The 16031-nt window shown below is 44.6% G+C and overlaps 1 protein-coding gene across 8 annotated transcripts in view; it reads right to left on the reverse strand.

The window, feature by feature from the left end:
- The window catches only part of CADPS (Ca++-dependent secretion activator), a 524321-nt gene that overhangs the window by 183340 nt on the left and 324950 nt on the right, over positions 1–16031 (reverse strand). For all 8 annotated transcript variants that reach the window (XM_012642835.1, XM_012642705.1, XM_012642642.1 and 5 more), the window contains 2 exons: positions 11393–11504; positions 3815–3954 (listed from right to left, as the gene is read on the reverse strand). In XM_012642835.1, the coding sequence (XP_012498289.1) occupies positions 3815–3954; positions 11393–11504 (252 nt within the window). The remainder of the gene's footprint in view (positions 1–3814; positions 3955–11392; positions 11505–16031) is intronic.

Here is a 16031-nt window from a genome sequence, read left to right on the forward strand (position 1 = left end):
TGGTTGGTAGACTGTGGTTCATTGAATGAGTCCAAAGTGAAGCCATGCAGAGTTCTGCATTTTAGTCAAGCTTCAGGTCCTCAGTTATGCTTGAACGGAAAGGAATAATTCTAGACCTAGGTATGATGCTTACTGTCTTTTCACCACTTTGAACCTTGGTTTCTCTATCTGTAAAATGGGGATTCATTTATTCACTTTTTCATCCATGTCACAAATAACTTATTGGATTTCTGCTGCATGCCAGGCCCTCTACTAAGGTACCATGAACAAAGGAGACAAATGTCCCTTCTGACAGGGAACTCACAGTCTACTGGCACAGACAACAAACTAATAAACAAACAAGTATTAGGATATGTGTGGTAACAGTAAGTATTCCGGCAAAAACAAAACAGAGTAACAGAGGGGGAAGACACAGGGGGGCCAGGTAAGGCTTTCTGATAGGTGTGGAGACATGCAGAGATGAAGGTGAGCCACTGGACATCTGGGTGAGAGGGAGGGAACACCCAAGGCAGTGGAAGTGGCAGGGACAGGGCCCTGGGGTGGGGCTGTACTTAGTGCCTTTGAGGAAGAACAAGGAGGCCAGTGTGGCTGGTGCAGTGATCAAGGTGAGACAGGTAGGGCCTGTTATGGGAGCAACACTGGCTTTTACCCTGAAGGAAATGGGGAGTCACTGGAGGTTTTCCAGCATTCAGGTGGCAGGTTCTGACTCATGTTTTTTTTTTTTTTTTTTTTTAAGTTCCCCTGGCTTCAGGGTAGGAGACAGACTGCAGGGAGGCAAGGGCAGAAGCAGGGGGACTGCTCACAAGGTGAGAGCAACATGTGATGGGGAGCAGTGACGGAGGCCTGGAGGCCAGTGGTGAGGTAGAGACGGGGGGCAATCAGCAGTCTAGATTTATCTTGAAGGTGGAGTGAAAAGAGTTTGATGGAGGGTGAGATGAGGGCCATAATAAAAGAGAAATGTCAAAGACTACTCCAAGGTTCTTGGTCTGGGCATCTGGGCAAAGGGAGGGGTCATTTATTAAGATGGGAGAATGGTAATACCTGATGCTTGGGAGGCGGGGTCGGGGGTAAAATGAGAGGATGGATGTGAATGCACTTCCTGAACTTGAAAACACCATATGGATGTAAAAGATGAAAATTAGCCACCTAGCAGTTGCTAATTCTCAAATAAATATGTCCAGATATTAATGTTTTAAGGTCAAAAAGCAGGGTTGACTTTTCTCCCTGACATTTTTCTATTCCCTGAAGAAAGTTATTCTGAATGGCCCAGTGGCTCACGCAAGGAACCACGGCGCACACCAACAGGAGTAACGCCCAGTGATTCCGATGTTTCTTTTCTGTTTCAAAAAACGTTAAAACAGTTTATAACTTCAACTGTGCTTCTTAAAAATTCCTTTCTCTCTCCCATTGTCTAAGCTGTGACATTGCTCTGATATATCTATCCTCCTTCCCCACACAAGGGGGCTCAATATAGCTATTTTAAATCTAAGGGAAGAAAAATGTAGTCCACAAATATTTTTATTTTCTCGGAATAGTCCCTCGTGCAACTAAGGTTGCTCATCCCTGATTTAGGCTGCAGTAGGTCACACTGGGTCTGCTGGTGTTATTAGGGCATCCACTGTTCACTTCCAGAGCTATTTTAAGCTTTCCCAGTGTATTTTCTGGCAGGGGTAATTTTTAAATGGCAGTCTAGTGATATGAAACAGCTATGGAACCCGTCAAAAGTGAGCTACACACGTCTTCTGTCATCTGTAGGGTCGAGGCAGCCTGAAATATGTTAATAATTTTCCAAATGCATCATCAGAAGAACTCCTCAATCCAAATCAGTTAGTTCAGTTTCCAACAGCATGAATGAAGAGAATGTGGGAAGTGGGAATTTGTCCAGTGAGGACAAAACAATACCTATATGTCAAGTGGTTGCTGTGGAGAATAAACGGGAGAGTGTTTGTAAAACTCCTAGAATAGTCCTGCAGTGTGGGTTGAGGTACTGATCCTTTTAAGGAAGTTGAAAAAAAGAAAAGCAGTTTAGAGGACAGCTACATTCATTCCTATTCTTGTCCTCTTTCTATTTTCTCTCTGCCCTCTCCTCCTCCTTTCCCTCTCTCTTCCTGCCTCCATCCTGCTCACCCATGTGCTGGTTCCTTTAGCAAATATTTACTGAGTATTTACAAGGCAGTATGTTGCTAAAGATGCAGGATTTTTCCTAACAGAATTCTCAACCCCTTTGTCTTAAAACTAGGACGTTTACCATTAAGGGGAAGAGCTATTAGAGAGAAATTCCATTAATATTTTTGAAATATATGCCAAGAGTGTGATAAGGAGGAGGGAAGTTGATCCCAAACATTTCATAAGATGCTAATTTAATTGAGGAAGAGCTGTTTGTACTTCATCATGGACAGCTGACAAAAGACTTAGTGTCTACTTAGGGCCTGGCTCACTTCTCCAAGGCCTTTTCATCCCCCCAGATGGAAAAGTTTTGCTATAATCCTGTCTCAAGTTTGCAATAATTTAGCCTCAAGACAATGCAATGCAAATTCCCCAAATCCAAGCCAGAGCTTGGATAATTCTACCTTGACAGAAAAAATGCAAATTCAATAATAGGTCTCTAGCTCATGGGTGGCCTTTGCTTTCTCTGGAGCCCTTCTTGCCTGAAGCTCTCTGGTGCCCTGACTGGTAGGTACCTATCTTTCCCTGGGACCTTGGGCTTTCTTTGCTTCCTAGAACTCTGAGGCACCATTGCTAGGGTACTGTTTTTCACTCTCTGACTGTGTGCTGCTGTGGTCTGCACCCCATTGGGACAGCCACTTCCTGACCTGGTCACATGCTTCTGGACGTCTCACATGCTTCTGTTTACACCTGTCTTAATGACTGGCCCTGATAGCGGGTTCATGAATTCCCCAAACCTCTAGGACATACAGCCAATTCTCACTTTTAATGGCAGTTTTAGTACATAAAGCCCTATCATAAACACACATAGGTCCAGAAGAGAATTAATGAGACCTTTCTAGTGACCAGAGGGACTAAGCAGAATGATAGCTGGTTGGCAAAGGAGTATCTGCAGAATACTTGAAGGACAATCCCTTCCCTTTAGCTGGTTAAACATTCCACTATTCGGAGTTATATGGCTCAACTCCTCTCTTGGTCATCATATTTTCTGAGATAACAGGGCCCAAGTGATTTAGTTTAACAGGTCATGGCTAGCATATACTCAGTTACCAATAAACATTTTACGTATAAACCATGGCTTGATCTGTAAAATAAAACTGTGTTTTTTAACCTATTCTTTTTGCTCTACTTGAAATTACTTAATTGGTCATTTTTCTCAAGTCTTAAAAAAACAAATATGATCACAAAATTTCTATTTATTTGCCCATTCATTTAAATGTTATGCTAAAATCGATACGACGTGAATTGATTCCTTGAAGGTGGCTGATGGCCACTGCTCACAGCTGTTGGATGTGGTTGTTGGTCAAGGTGCAAGTGAGTGACTCGTAGAGTCTGAATGACGAGGTACGCTGAGCCTATAACACCTCCCGAGACAGAGTCACCTAGCACGCTTCTAATAAGTTTTGAATCGTACTGGAAATCCTACCATGGAAAGAGAAAGAAATAATACTACCTTGACAGCAAAAATGCAAATATAGTAATCGTAAGAACTGAGGAAGATTGTAGTAAATATCAGTCACATATTTTAGTGACTTCTCATGAATCCTTTATATTTCTTTCCAAATAGCTCCCTGAAGATCTTGTTTTTATGTTTGTTTTGAGGAACGAATGGACATGTGTCCAAAATCCTTGGTGAGGAAACACTTACCCAGAATGCTTCATGTTTTGAGGCTTATCCATCCGGACGGCAAGTTTGATTTTGAGATCTTGATCGGGGCAGTTTTTGGAGACTGTCATTTTGTGCCACTCCGACTGCTTGGGGCTGTTTGGGGTGGGATGGAGAATAACCTGTAGGAGGAAAAGGACAACATCTTAGCCAGAAAAGAGAAGCACCATTATGTTTTTATAGGTTAGAAACTTTGATGCTAAGGAGTGGAGTGATTTGAACAGGTCCCCCAGCCATGGCTTTGTCTACGCTGGCTCGAGGAGGGCAGCCATGTCTGAGGACAGAAATACGTTCTCTTCCTCCTTCTCTCCCTTTCTGGCTAATTTTGTAAAAGTAAAGATCATGATTTCTGTGATTCTGCTTTGACTTTTCTGAAGTTGAAAAGTACTAAAGAAACCCAGAACAGAGAATGCTGTCCACACGTTATTCTCTTCATCGTCACATAAGAAGAGGGAAGTATGAAAGGAAGACATATCCTTACATATTAGAGAGCCCTTCGAGACCACTCTTTTTCCATCCTTTAAGATTTCTTTCATATTTCAAGAGGAGAAATTCCTTAAAGGCCACAGGGCAAAATGGAGGGGACCTTATTAGATGGATGAGAAATGTGAGACTTAGAGAAGGAAAGGGACTTACTTAGAGTCACATATTTCTTTTTTTTTAAATAAATGTCAGACTTTATTTTTTTAATATCATAAAATTAAATTAGAAATTGACAGGCCGGGCGCGGTGGCTCATGCCTGTAATCCCAGCACTCTGGGAGGCTGAGGTGGGTGGATCGCTAAAGGTCAGGAGTTCAAGACCAGCCTGAGCAAGAGTGAGACCCTGTCTCTACTAAAAAATAGAAAGAAATGATCTGGACAACTAAAAATATATAGAACAAATTAGCCGGGCGTGGTGGTGCATGCCTGTAGTCCCAGCTACTTGGGAGGCTGAGGCAGAAGGATTGCTTGAGCCCAGGAGTTTGAGGTTGCTGTGAGCTAGGCTGACGCCATGGCACTCACTCTAGCCTGGGCAACAAAGTGAGACTCTGTCTCAAAAAAAAAAAAAAAAAAAAAAAAAAAGAAATTTTAAAAAAAAAAAAAAAAAAAAAAAAAAGAAATTGACAATTCTTAAAATGTTTGTAAAAATTTTAGGAACAAATAAAAGCAAATGTTTAATACTTAAATAAATTAGGAAATTACAATGAAAACCATAACATATTTAAAACTTGAAGACCTATGCAGAACTGAAACACTGTATAACAAGAGTCACACATTTCAGCCCAGTTTCACCTGGACTGGAAATCCTATCACATAACACCCAACCTCGCCCTGGCATGGAAGAAGGTGCATACAGCTTGGAGAAGGATCAGCTCTTAGAAAATGCCTTTCGCTGGTGTGCTTCAGCGATGGTACTTTGATTTGAGTCTTCTGCCTTCGTTCTCATTGTCTCGGATGCTGGGCGTGAAGCAAGAAGTAGGTAGCTCAGTAAATCCCTTTTTCATTTTGTGATGATGGAGTTCTCAGGAGCCCACATAGGATCTGGGGAACATACACTCAGGGAGGAATTAAATATTTGGAAAATCCCCTAAACTAAGGGAACATGAACTAAATATAGGCACAACAAAAGCTGGGCTTGCTAAGATTTGCTTCTGCGATGGCAGCATGCCCCGGTTTGTTGCAGGTTGCTTTGGCTGTTTTCAAAGCATTTATTTTCTCCAGGTGCAGGGAAGGCGGGCTCTTTGTCTGAACTTCTTTCTCCTCTGGAGGCAGCTGGGAGGAGCTCAGCGTCTCGGGGGTGGACACTCTGGCCTTCTAGATGCTGTATCAGCTTTACCGGTCGCGCAACCATAGCCCATGCTTGGAGGGTGGACATACATGGCTTTTTGTGCACCTATGGAAAAAGACCTCTGAGAAAGGTAGGAGGCCGTGGCTGGAAGAAAAAAACCAGTTTGCTTTGACATGCCTCATTTGTGCTGATTTCCCATCCGTTTAGATTCTGGGCCTGACCCTTTGACATTTTATATTATGTACATTTACTTTGAATTACTACATGACCTTATTACACATATCATAAAATATACACAAATAAAAGATGGGCTAAAGATTTAAAAAATGCTATATTTTCAAATGCCTTGCTAAGCGTGGTGATGGTGTACTATTATTAGCTGTATTTTAAGGTACCACATATATTTAGGGCAAGTTGCATTATTAATATTGGCTGTAAATCTGCAGTTCAAGTAGTCTAAATAATTTCAAAACATCTTGACTGACGTCTTGTCCTATCTGATGACACCAGCATTGATTTCATCTCATGATATGGGTGAACGAGGTCCTGCCAGTAGGTCCGGCGTCAACTCCACCACTTTCTTGTTGCTCACCAGCCTCGTATTACTGGTATTACCTTCAAATCAGAGCTCTTCGACAGTAATCTTCTTAGGCCATTGGTTTACTTTGTGAGGGTCCATTTAGTTAAAACTATGTCATAAGACGTATAAGTTCACTTAACTGGCACCAGCAAACTGCAAAATGTCATTGGATGGACGCTGGGCATACATGACTGAGTCAGGGTGTCGCTGGGTCGCACAGACCTCTCCCTTCCCTCAAGGAACTGCCTGTTCCTACATCTCTCCCGAATCTCACGCCACGCCCTAAGGCCCAACCCTTTGGGATTTGGAGAGGAGGGAGCTGCCGATCCCAGTGAGGGGACTGAGGGTCCTGAGCTAGTGTGGCCTAAGAGAGGAAGGGGTGTGATGTGCTGGAGCCAGGAAGCAGAGGGGCTGCAAGAGAAACCCCAGCCAGGGCCAGAACAGCAGCAGGAAAGGCCCTTGGCTTCCTTCTGCTCCTGCCCATTTGGCAAAATCAAAGCGGGAGCAGCACTCTGGGCACCCGGAGCTCGTTAACAGGCCTTCTGCCATATGGATTCTGGGCACGCTTCCCACTGGCAATATGGTGTCCATTCATGTCGCAAATGGCCGCAGCTCATTACTGGCTACTCCACAAAGACTTCTTCCCCCTTGCGGTCGCTCGCTGGGGAGACTGTCTCTCCAGGGTGGATGGAGAGATGAAATGACTGCAGTTGTCTTCCTCTTTGTCCCCACCCTGCCATGCCCCTGACGGGCTGACGACTCCTTTGTACGTGTCAGCTCTGCTGAATTACAAGGGTCCTTCTGGGTGCACACGAGCCCCAAGCAGACCAGACACCTCATCTGGACATTCCAGGCTGCTAATCAAGCACTTCGTCATCTCAGCCGAGGCCCATGTGTGCTATGTTTCGATGTGGGGACGCTGATGTGGCCACCACAATCCATCGCCTGTAATAGGCCACCCTCCAGCCAGCTGCAGCTTCTCCTAGTTGCCTGGGCACACAGGCGGGGCCTGCGGGGGGCGCTTCACCCCAGGCCCTGACCTGGCCCATCCCCTCCACTACTTAGCCTGTATCTCTCTCCCTACCTCTTGCATCCCTGGGGGAAGGCATCCCAGCCCCTCAGACCGGGTTCAGCCTTCGGCTCTGTGCTTCCTTTCCAGGTGTCCTTTAGAGCACGTCCCACGCTGCACTATAATTTCCGGTTTTATGTCTGTGCCCATGAGCTTTGTGAAGGTAAGGATTTGTGCCTGTCCTTATTCCTGTTTGCTCTGTGCACAGCACAAATGACCGGACACAGCGGGCCCACAATCCTATTTGTTGAATAAAAGTTTGATAATATTGCAGCGTTGGCAAGGGTGTAGGGAAATAGGCAGTCTCTTATGCCGTTTGTGGCAGTATCGGCTGGGCATGCTCCTTAGGGGACAGTTTGGCAGTATCTGCCAAATTCCAAATTTCAGTCAGCAAAATACTTTTGGTTGAAAATTTATCTTATAGGCATAGATGCATATACAAAGAAATAAATTCCAGGCTATTTACCGAAGCAGTTTATATAGCCAAAGATGAAATTCACCAATAGAGGACTTGTTAAATAAAATATAATATGTTTACACGATAGAATACTACATAGCTACGTAACAAGGAGACAGGCCAGCATGGGCTGATATGGATTAATTACCAAACATGCTGATATTTCAAGCAACATGTAGAGAAGCATATATACAGTAACTTCCAAGTGTGCTTTTTACAAAAGAGGGATATTATACATGCTATGCTTGAACATGTACGACGTATTTTGGGAAGGATACAACATAAATCGAAAACAAGATTTTTCTCTGGGAAGGGATCCCAGGGCAAGGTGGAAGAGGTCATTAGTTTTCACTATTTATCCATTTTATTTATTTTTTTACAATGTGCATGTTTTTTTTTTCCAAATAAAAAGGTTAACAAAAGTGAAACATTAGACAAATGAAACAAACTAAAAAAATGGTCGAACGAATGAACGTTAACACCAGGATTTTGAATTTTGAATGTGGGTCTGTTAAGCTTGGGCAGAATCGGAGCATAGAAACAGTCTCTTGTGGGGTCCAAGGAACGGCCTCCCATAAAAAAGACTGCACTGTTGGGTCTCCCAGCTGTTGTCGGTGAAGATGCTGCCAGCAGAGGGCGCCCGGCTAGCACGAGGGCCAGGCAGGCTGGCTCTGCCGCAGTTGGTAGAAAGTTGGTTTGGTGCAAAGGAAGAATCAACTAGTATCTGGGGGAATGTGTGATGGGGCTGGAGGAAAGAATGAATCATTACGAAATGAGTGCCTGTGTGGGGCTGTGGCAAGCTCGTGGCTTTCACCAGCACAGCAGAACCCAGGGTTTTATTTTTGCCTAGGGACAATTTAGTGCAGTGAAAATAGCTCCGTAGATGAGTCGGTATCATTCCTGGCAAGTGGCGGAACCCTCTGGGCTGCAGCGTGCTCGTCTGCACAAGAGAGGCAATGGCCGTGCCTGCCTCAGTGGGGCTGTGGTGAAGGAGCACGGAGAGGCTGCCCATGATGTCCTGAGGACATTGCCTGGCCAGGGTTGAGTGTGTGATGCACAGGCCCCTAACTGGCTGGGTGGCTCTGGGGAATAAGTTTTCTCCTCTATCAAACAAAGGATTTAACTAGCCCAATGGTTTCAACTTTTCTGAGTGGGAACAGTTTTGAGAAGCTGGTGAATGCTTTGGCCTAGCCAGTTCTGGAAAAATGCACATAGCACCTCCCCGACATGTATTTGCAAATGATTTCCAGGGCATCCTGCGTCCTGGGAAGCCCATTCGTCGATCCCGGTTGAGCATCCCTGGTCAGTGACGCTCGTCTCTTCTAACACTAATATGTGGATGGGTCTCTGAAACGCCCACAATTCTTGACACCCACCTTCTTGGAAAAAGAAAAGTTTGAGAAGAAATAAAAGGCAGGCTACTTTCCTCACTCTGTGCATGTTTTTCCCTAGGGACAGGGGATTTCTTAAAGAAAACAGCTAAACATTTTCTTCCATCCTCCTCCTCCCCCTTTCTGGGAGGGGTACTGTTTTTGTTTTTGCTATTAGCCTTATTTACTTTTTGTTTTACCTCCGTCTGTGGTCTATGTCCTAGTAATATGATTCCCCATCAATTCCATAGATGAAAGCTACATTGGGAAAATGGAGGGAAAAAAAGGAAAAAAGAAAGCACAGGATGTGAATTCCGGCTGGCACTGAGAGGGGTGTGCCTGTGTGCTTGTCTGGGGGTGGCCTCTTGTTATTCCATAGGTGATTCATCAGAGGCTCAGAGAGGTTAGATGCCTTGGCCAGGGCCACATAGCTTTCAGGAAGGATTAGGCACTCAACCACTGTGAACTAAAATTTATTGAAAGTCTGTGTGCTGGGCTCTGGGTATAAGGTAGCGAAAAAAATAGATTTCTATCCCCATGGAGCTTTTACAATTCGGTGGAGGAGACAAACCAAAACTTCTCTTCTCTTTGTCTCATTGGTGACAAGCTCAGTGGAGAATGCGAACTGGGGTGGGGGTGGGGGTGAGATAGCGAGGGAAGGAGAATGGGCCGTCAGGCAAGGGCTCTCCAAGGAGGTGGCATTTATGCAGAGGAAGGGTTGGGAGGTGAGGAGAGGACTCCAGGCAGAGAGGAAAACCTCCCGATGGGGGAAAGACTTTGGTTTATTTGAGGGACTGAAGTTTGGCCATCGATGCTGGGGCACAGGCGATGAGCAAGAGTGTGCAGCTGATGGAGGCGAGGAGGTGCGCAGAAGCCGGACCCCGCCCATGTCTGTAGGCCCTGCTAAAGAGTTCAGACTTTTTTTTTTTTTTGAGACAGAGTCTCACTGTGTTGCCCGGACTAGAGTGCCGTGGCATCATCCTAGCTCACAGCAACCTCAAACTCCTGGGCTCAAGCGATCCTCCTGCCTCAGCCTCCCAAGTAGCTGAGACTATAGGCATGCATCACCATGCCCGGCTAATTTTTTCTATATATTTTTAGTTGTCTGATTAATTTCTTTCTATTTTTAGTAGAGAAGGGGTCTCGCTCTTGCTCAGGCTGGTTTCGAACTCCTGAGCTCAAACAATCCGCCCGCCTCGGCCTCCCAGAATGCTAGGATTACAGGCGTGAGCCACCGCGCCGGGCCAAGAGTTCAGACTTTATCGTAAGTGGTGTGCGGGCACGGAAGCAAACTAAGCAAGTGACAAATTCAACTTCTGAAAATACCAATGGTGGCTTGGCGCAGAGTCAATGGCTGAGACACCAGGAGAAATTCCTGTCATCTCAGTGATTCTCAAGGGCGTTGGTACCACAACCCTCAGGGCTGTTTCAGAAATTTTGAGGACATTTTGATTGACAAGATAATTGGTGCTGTTCTCTGTTGGCCTTGAATGGGCGGGGGCCAGGGAGGCTAAACCTCCCGCAAGGAGTGAGATAATCCTCCCCGGTGAGGAATCTTCCTGCAGCCCACCCGACTTTCCAATACTCCCACTGGATGTTAACAGAGGCAGAAAAACCTGTTTATAATGCGCTGAGTCTAGATCCTAACTCTGTCTTACATTTAAAATCAAAGTATTTTTGGCATGTTTCCAGGGAGGTCAAGGGAACTTTATCAAGAGTTGCGTGCTATTTCAGGAATCAGTTTGCTGATCCTCAGGCTTCGGAGTCCCCAGCCCAGTGCACCTCCACACTCCACAATAGATGTTTCGGTTGTAACCTTCACAGCGACTCTCCATATGGGAGCAAGCAAAGCACTATTTCTTCAGGTCTTTAAGTATTTACGTTTCGAAGGTTTTTACTATCATTTTATTTCCTTTTGTTTCTCTTTTATGTCATGGTGTTGACTTTAACACTGTTAGTTGGGTAGGCAGTTAAATCATCTAAGAATTTCACTCTAAGATAGTAAAGGGCATAACAAATCTTTGCTATATAGGATGTTTGGGACTGATGGTGCCGAGAACCCCTGCTCTGTCTCCTGCAGTGCAAAGTCTTGCTGTCCCAGGATTACAAAAGAGAACCCGAGGCTCAGAGAGGTTGAGGAACTTGCTCAAGGTCACACAGCTAATGTAGAATAGAGCCCAGGATTTAAACCCCAACGCCGGGCCTTTGAGCACTTGGCAATGCTGCCTCTTGGTGACCCATGCACTGGGACCTGGCTGGGGACACCCACTCTCTGGAGTTCTGTTGGTTCCCCCCTGTGATAGGGAGCACTTACCCGCCCAAGCTCCTTGTCCTCCAAGGCCAGGACACCTGTGCTCTCTGTGAACAGCTTCACCTTCACAGCCGGCAGGGCGTGGGTCGTGGAGAAGTCACCCTGGGTGCCCCAGCTGCAGACAGAATCAGAGAGGTCAGTGTGGACATGCCTGTCTTGACAAATGATAAACTATTCCCTTCCTCCAAGGTCGGGTGAATGCAGGGTTAAGCCAAGACAGCATTGGCTGTCACATCCTCCTCCCTCCCCTCCAAAGCTGCCAGAGTGACAAAAAGTGTTAATTAACTTGTTAGGCAAATGCAAGACAGATGCTCTGAAAGTTGCCATGGGTCTTCACAGAGCACTGTAAGGAATCACTTGGAATTAGCATGAGATCAAGTTGGTGAGAACTTTCCCCATGTTATTTGCTATACCTACCGACTATTCCAGGGCAACCACTAATATTTCATTGCATCCTTTGAATCCCTAGTTCTTGGGAACTACAGTTCTAGATTTTGGAATAGGGCTTCATTTGGTTCAAAGCAACACCTGACAGTAAAACGAGACTTCAGCAGCAGGGTGGGGAGGTGGGGAGCCCCGTTTCCTCTGGCATTCAAAGATGAGTTGAGTAAGAGGATGAGTGGAGCTGCACCCTGTCAAAGTCAAAGGAAGATTAGGAGGCAGAAGGACGAGGATGTGGGAAATGCCATGCCCTGCGCATGACCTGTGGGTATCTGAGTCTTAGTTCTCCACAGCGGGGGGCCTGGCTTACCCAGCATCTGGGTAGAGTGCCAAGTGTGACTCATGTGAACCCCTCATGTGCCCCTCAGATGTGGCTTCTTCATTCATTCACTCATTACTCTTACAGAGAATTCACCTCTATCCATTCTGTACTTGCAATCAGAGTGATCTTCCGGAAGTGTTAACTGGATCGCATTTGGCTCCTGCCCCAAACCCTGCCATGGAACCTGTTCCATTGCACTCAGGAGGCGATCTGGACCTCTCACTACGAAATCCCACTCATCTGCTCCAGCCTCGCGGGCTTCCTGACTCTGCCCCCTCAGGCCTGTTTCACCCCTGGTTCCCTCTGTTGGCAACGTTTCTCCCTACCCTGCCCTTCAGTGTGCTACCTCTTCAGGGCTCAGCTTAAATGACACCTTCCCAGAGAACCTATCCCTTGATCTCCCCACCTAAATTGGTTTCTAATATTGAACTTTCTTTAGCATACTGCTTAATTTTGCATCGTAGCAATCATTGGATTTGTAATTATTGATTTGTGTGATTGTTTAACAGCGAATCCCCTAATACTCTGTAAGTTCCCTGAGCACAGGGACTGTGTTTTGTCTATGTTGTATGCCCAGAACTTAGCACAGTGCTTGACACATAGAAGACATTTAATAAATATTTGTTGAATACACAAATGGTGCCAAATACGTGCTCTTTTACAGAACTAGGAAACAACAGAGATACAATTTTGTATAGGGAATTTTTCAATTTGCTTTATAGGATGGCCAATTTCCATATTGTAAAAACCTCATTAAAATATGATTCTTAATGATTCCATAATATTACATCTTATATATGCATCATAATCTAACCATTGTTCTATTATTGAAATTGGATTGGTCATTAATTTTTGATTTCATCTCTCATTATTTCTTTGGGATGGAGACATAGATGGGAGGTCATTTCTTCATTCATCAACAAACATTTAGAGCTCTTACAATGCTACAGGAACCGTGCTCATCAATGAGCACTTTCGAAGTCTTGAGATACTCATTCCCAAAATGCTTTCCACAAAGGCAGTGACTATCCTTCTACCATCTGGGAATCAGAATGCAAATCACAGGGCTTCCTTGCTGGCACTGGGTATCATTATTCACTTTTTCTTCTGGGCTATTTTGTTATTGTTGTTTTCTTGGTTATGTCTTTGACTACTAGTGGGCTTGAATGTTTTACCCTGTGTTTGCTGGCTGCTTGTATTCTTCTTTTATAAATTATGAAAACCTGCCTTCTAGTCTCATGTTGCATTCAATCAAATAAAACCCATTAACCAAACTCAAAGACACAGGGAATCTGGTGAGAGTTGACAAGAGAGCACCAGAACGATCGATGTGAGGAGATCCCAGATCCATGGGGGTCTAATGCGTGAAAACCACTGAGAAAGCACAACAGTCATAACAGACACAGGGAGCGGCCATGAGACAGGACAAAAAGTAACAGGTGTCAAACACAGCAGCAGCCAGTTGTTTGAGGTACAGACAGAAACTCCTAACTGGGCACCACTAGCTGCAGCAAGCCCCTAAGATAAGGGTATCTTGGTCCTAGCAAAGGCAAGGGTTTTGGACCTGACATCTTTAGTTCAAATCCTGGCTTAGTCACCTATGAACTATGGGATTTGGGGCAAGTTAATTAACGTCCCTGTATCTCAATTTCCTCAGCTTTAAAATAAGCTCATTTCACAGAGTAGTTGTAAAGAGCAAATAGCTGCAGGCTTAGAACAGGATGAGAACCCAAGAAATTTTGGTTACCTTCCCTTCCCAAAGTGAGGAGATATATTCTAGTAATAGTGATAATCATTTATCTATTTCTATTTATTTTATGTTTCATTGATACACAATAATTGTATGTATTTATGGGGCACAGAGTGCTATTTTGATACCTGTACACAATGTGTAATGATCAAGTCAGGGTAATTAGCATATCCATCATCTCAAATATTTATCATTCCTTTGTGTTGGAAACATTAAAAATCCTCTCTTCTAGCTATTTGAAAATATGCAATAAACTATTTTTAACCATAGGCACCCCATGGCACTATAGAACACTAGAACATTCCTCCTGTCAAGATCTTGCCTATTTTATTCCAGTGAATTGTGACCAAGCTGGACTAGTACCCAACTCTCTTAATTCCCATATTTCAGCTCCCTATCTATGATTGTCATAATGGTCAGTAACAAGCATTATTAGTGATTAGCGCCACTGGCAAAGAACATAGCCATTAATTTATTATTTATGATTAATTGTGCTATTAATATTTTTGGGCATGCATCAAACTTGGTCTTGGGGATGAGAAAGATTCCTGCTGGAGTTTTGGAATGAGAAGCTTTAATACTAAGCCACAAAGAGACCTTGAGTCCAGTGCCCTGGGGGTACCCCACTCTGTGTCCCCATAATGTGGTCCTTGGGCTGGTTTGTAGGGATTTCCTGGCCTGCTCAGTGGATACCAACCCAGTCTGCCTGAACCCCTGCTGCTACCCAAAGATGCTCAGCTCATAAGGCGTGTAACATGACTCACACTGAGGGGCGGTCGATGCTTCTGAGACCACGTCAGCTGGATAGAATTCAAGGCACTGGAGGCTGCCCTGACCACCCATCCAGTTGGACACTGAGTTGCTTTTCCTCTCCACCAGGCCTGTAGCTGTGCTTTTGGCTTCCTACCATGACCCCTGGTTCACCTCAAGTTGTTAGATCACTACTGAATCCCAATTTAACCATCAGATTCCAAATTGGTAACCTGGCCTTAGTAGAACAGGCAAAAAGGAAAGTTCTCTAATTTGATCAGGACTGGTTATCTAATTTTCAGGGCCCAGTGCAAAGTGAAAATGCAGAACTCCTTGTTCACAAAGCAGGAAAAAAATGCCATTAAAGTACTAAAATATAACGTGCTTTCTTTTTCCTGTTTCCTCTGCTCAAATGCACGCTCCATTGTTCCTTGGGACTTCACTTACAAACATAAGTTCCAAGATAAAATTATCAAGAATTTCAAGATCGCAACAGCAGAGCATTAAACCAAACATGGGTCCCTCCTGAACACAGGTCATGTGACACCAAGCCGGCTGTGACCTAATGCCACCCCAGTCCAATTAGGCTGGGCTGCGGAGGGACCATGCAGGGGGTGTTGGCTGCCACTTGCTGTTGACATGAAACTTTTGTGCCTAGCTACTGTCATTGGATTCTGTGAAAACTCCTCCTGGCTTCTTTTTGTCAATGTTTCCTATTCTTAGGAAATGCAATGTTTAATTATCAGCACCCTTTCCTACCCTCCTTTCCCTTTTAGAAAAAAAAAAAGTCATGAAAATGTCTACTCTTTGTCTTTTTCTAGCCATGGAGAGACCTGGCTCTCTTTATAATGAAAACAGCTAATATTAATTCAGATCACTATGTGCTAGGCACAAATTCCTATCTCAAAAGTATTACACAGTCGTGCATGCATTTATCTTTGTAAAGCCTCTTGGCCATCCTGTGACATGCCTACAAGTATCACTCCCAGAGTCACAGATGAGGAAACCAAGGCTTGGAGAGGCTAGGTAACGTGTCCAGGGTCACACATAGGAAGTAAATGGCTGGGTGACTCCACAATCCAAACCCTTAACTGTGCCACCAAATTGCCTCCTTCCCTCATTCCACCAACTCACTCCTTTGTGTCTTGATCCAGTTAACATAAGTTACCTCTGTAACTCAAAGGGAAAGTCCTGTTTCAAGACTCCTTGAACTTTGGCTCACTCTGGCTTCTAACTTCGGTTTTATTTCACATGCTCAGTATATTTCACAGAGCGCTACATTCCACACAGATAAATTAGCTAGTGGAGGAAGTATCGAAAACGCTTGGCCTTTTGGTGGGGCCACACACCCATAAATGAATCTGTTTCTCATTGTTGGA

Source organism: Propithecus coquereli, unplaced genomic scaffold (genome assembly GCF_000956105.1).
Source record: "Propithecus coquereli isolate 6110/MARCELLA unplaced genomic scaffold, Pcoq_1.0 Scaffold1, whole genome shotgun sequence".
Classification (NCBI taxonomy): Eukaryota; Metazoa; Chordata; class Mammalia; order Primates; family Indriidae; genus Propithecus; species Propithecus coquereli.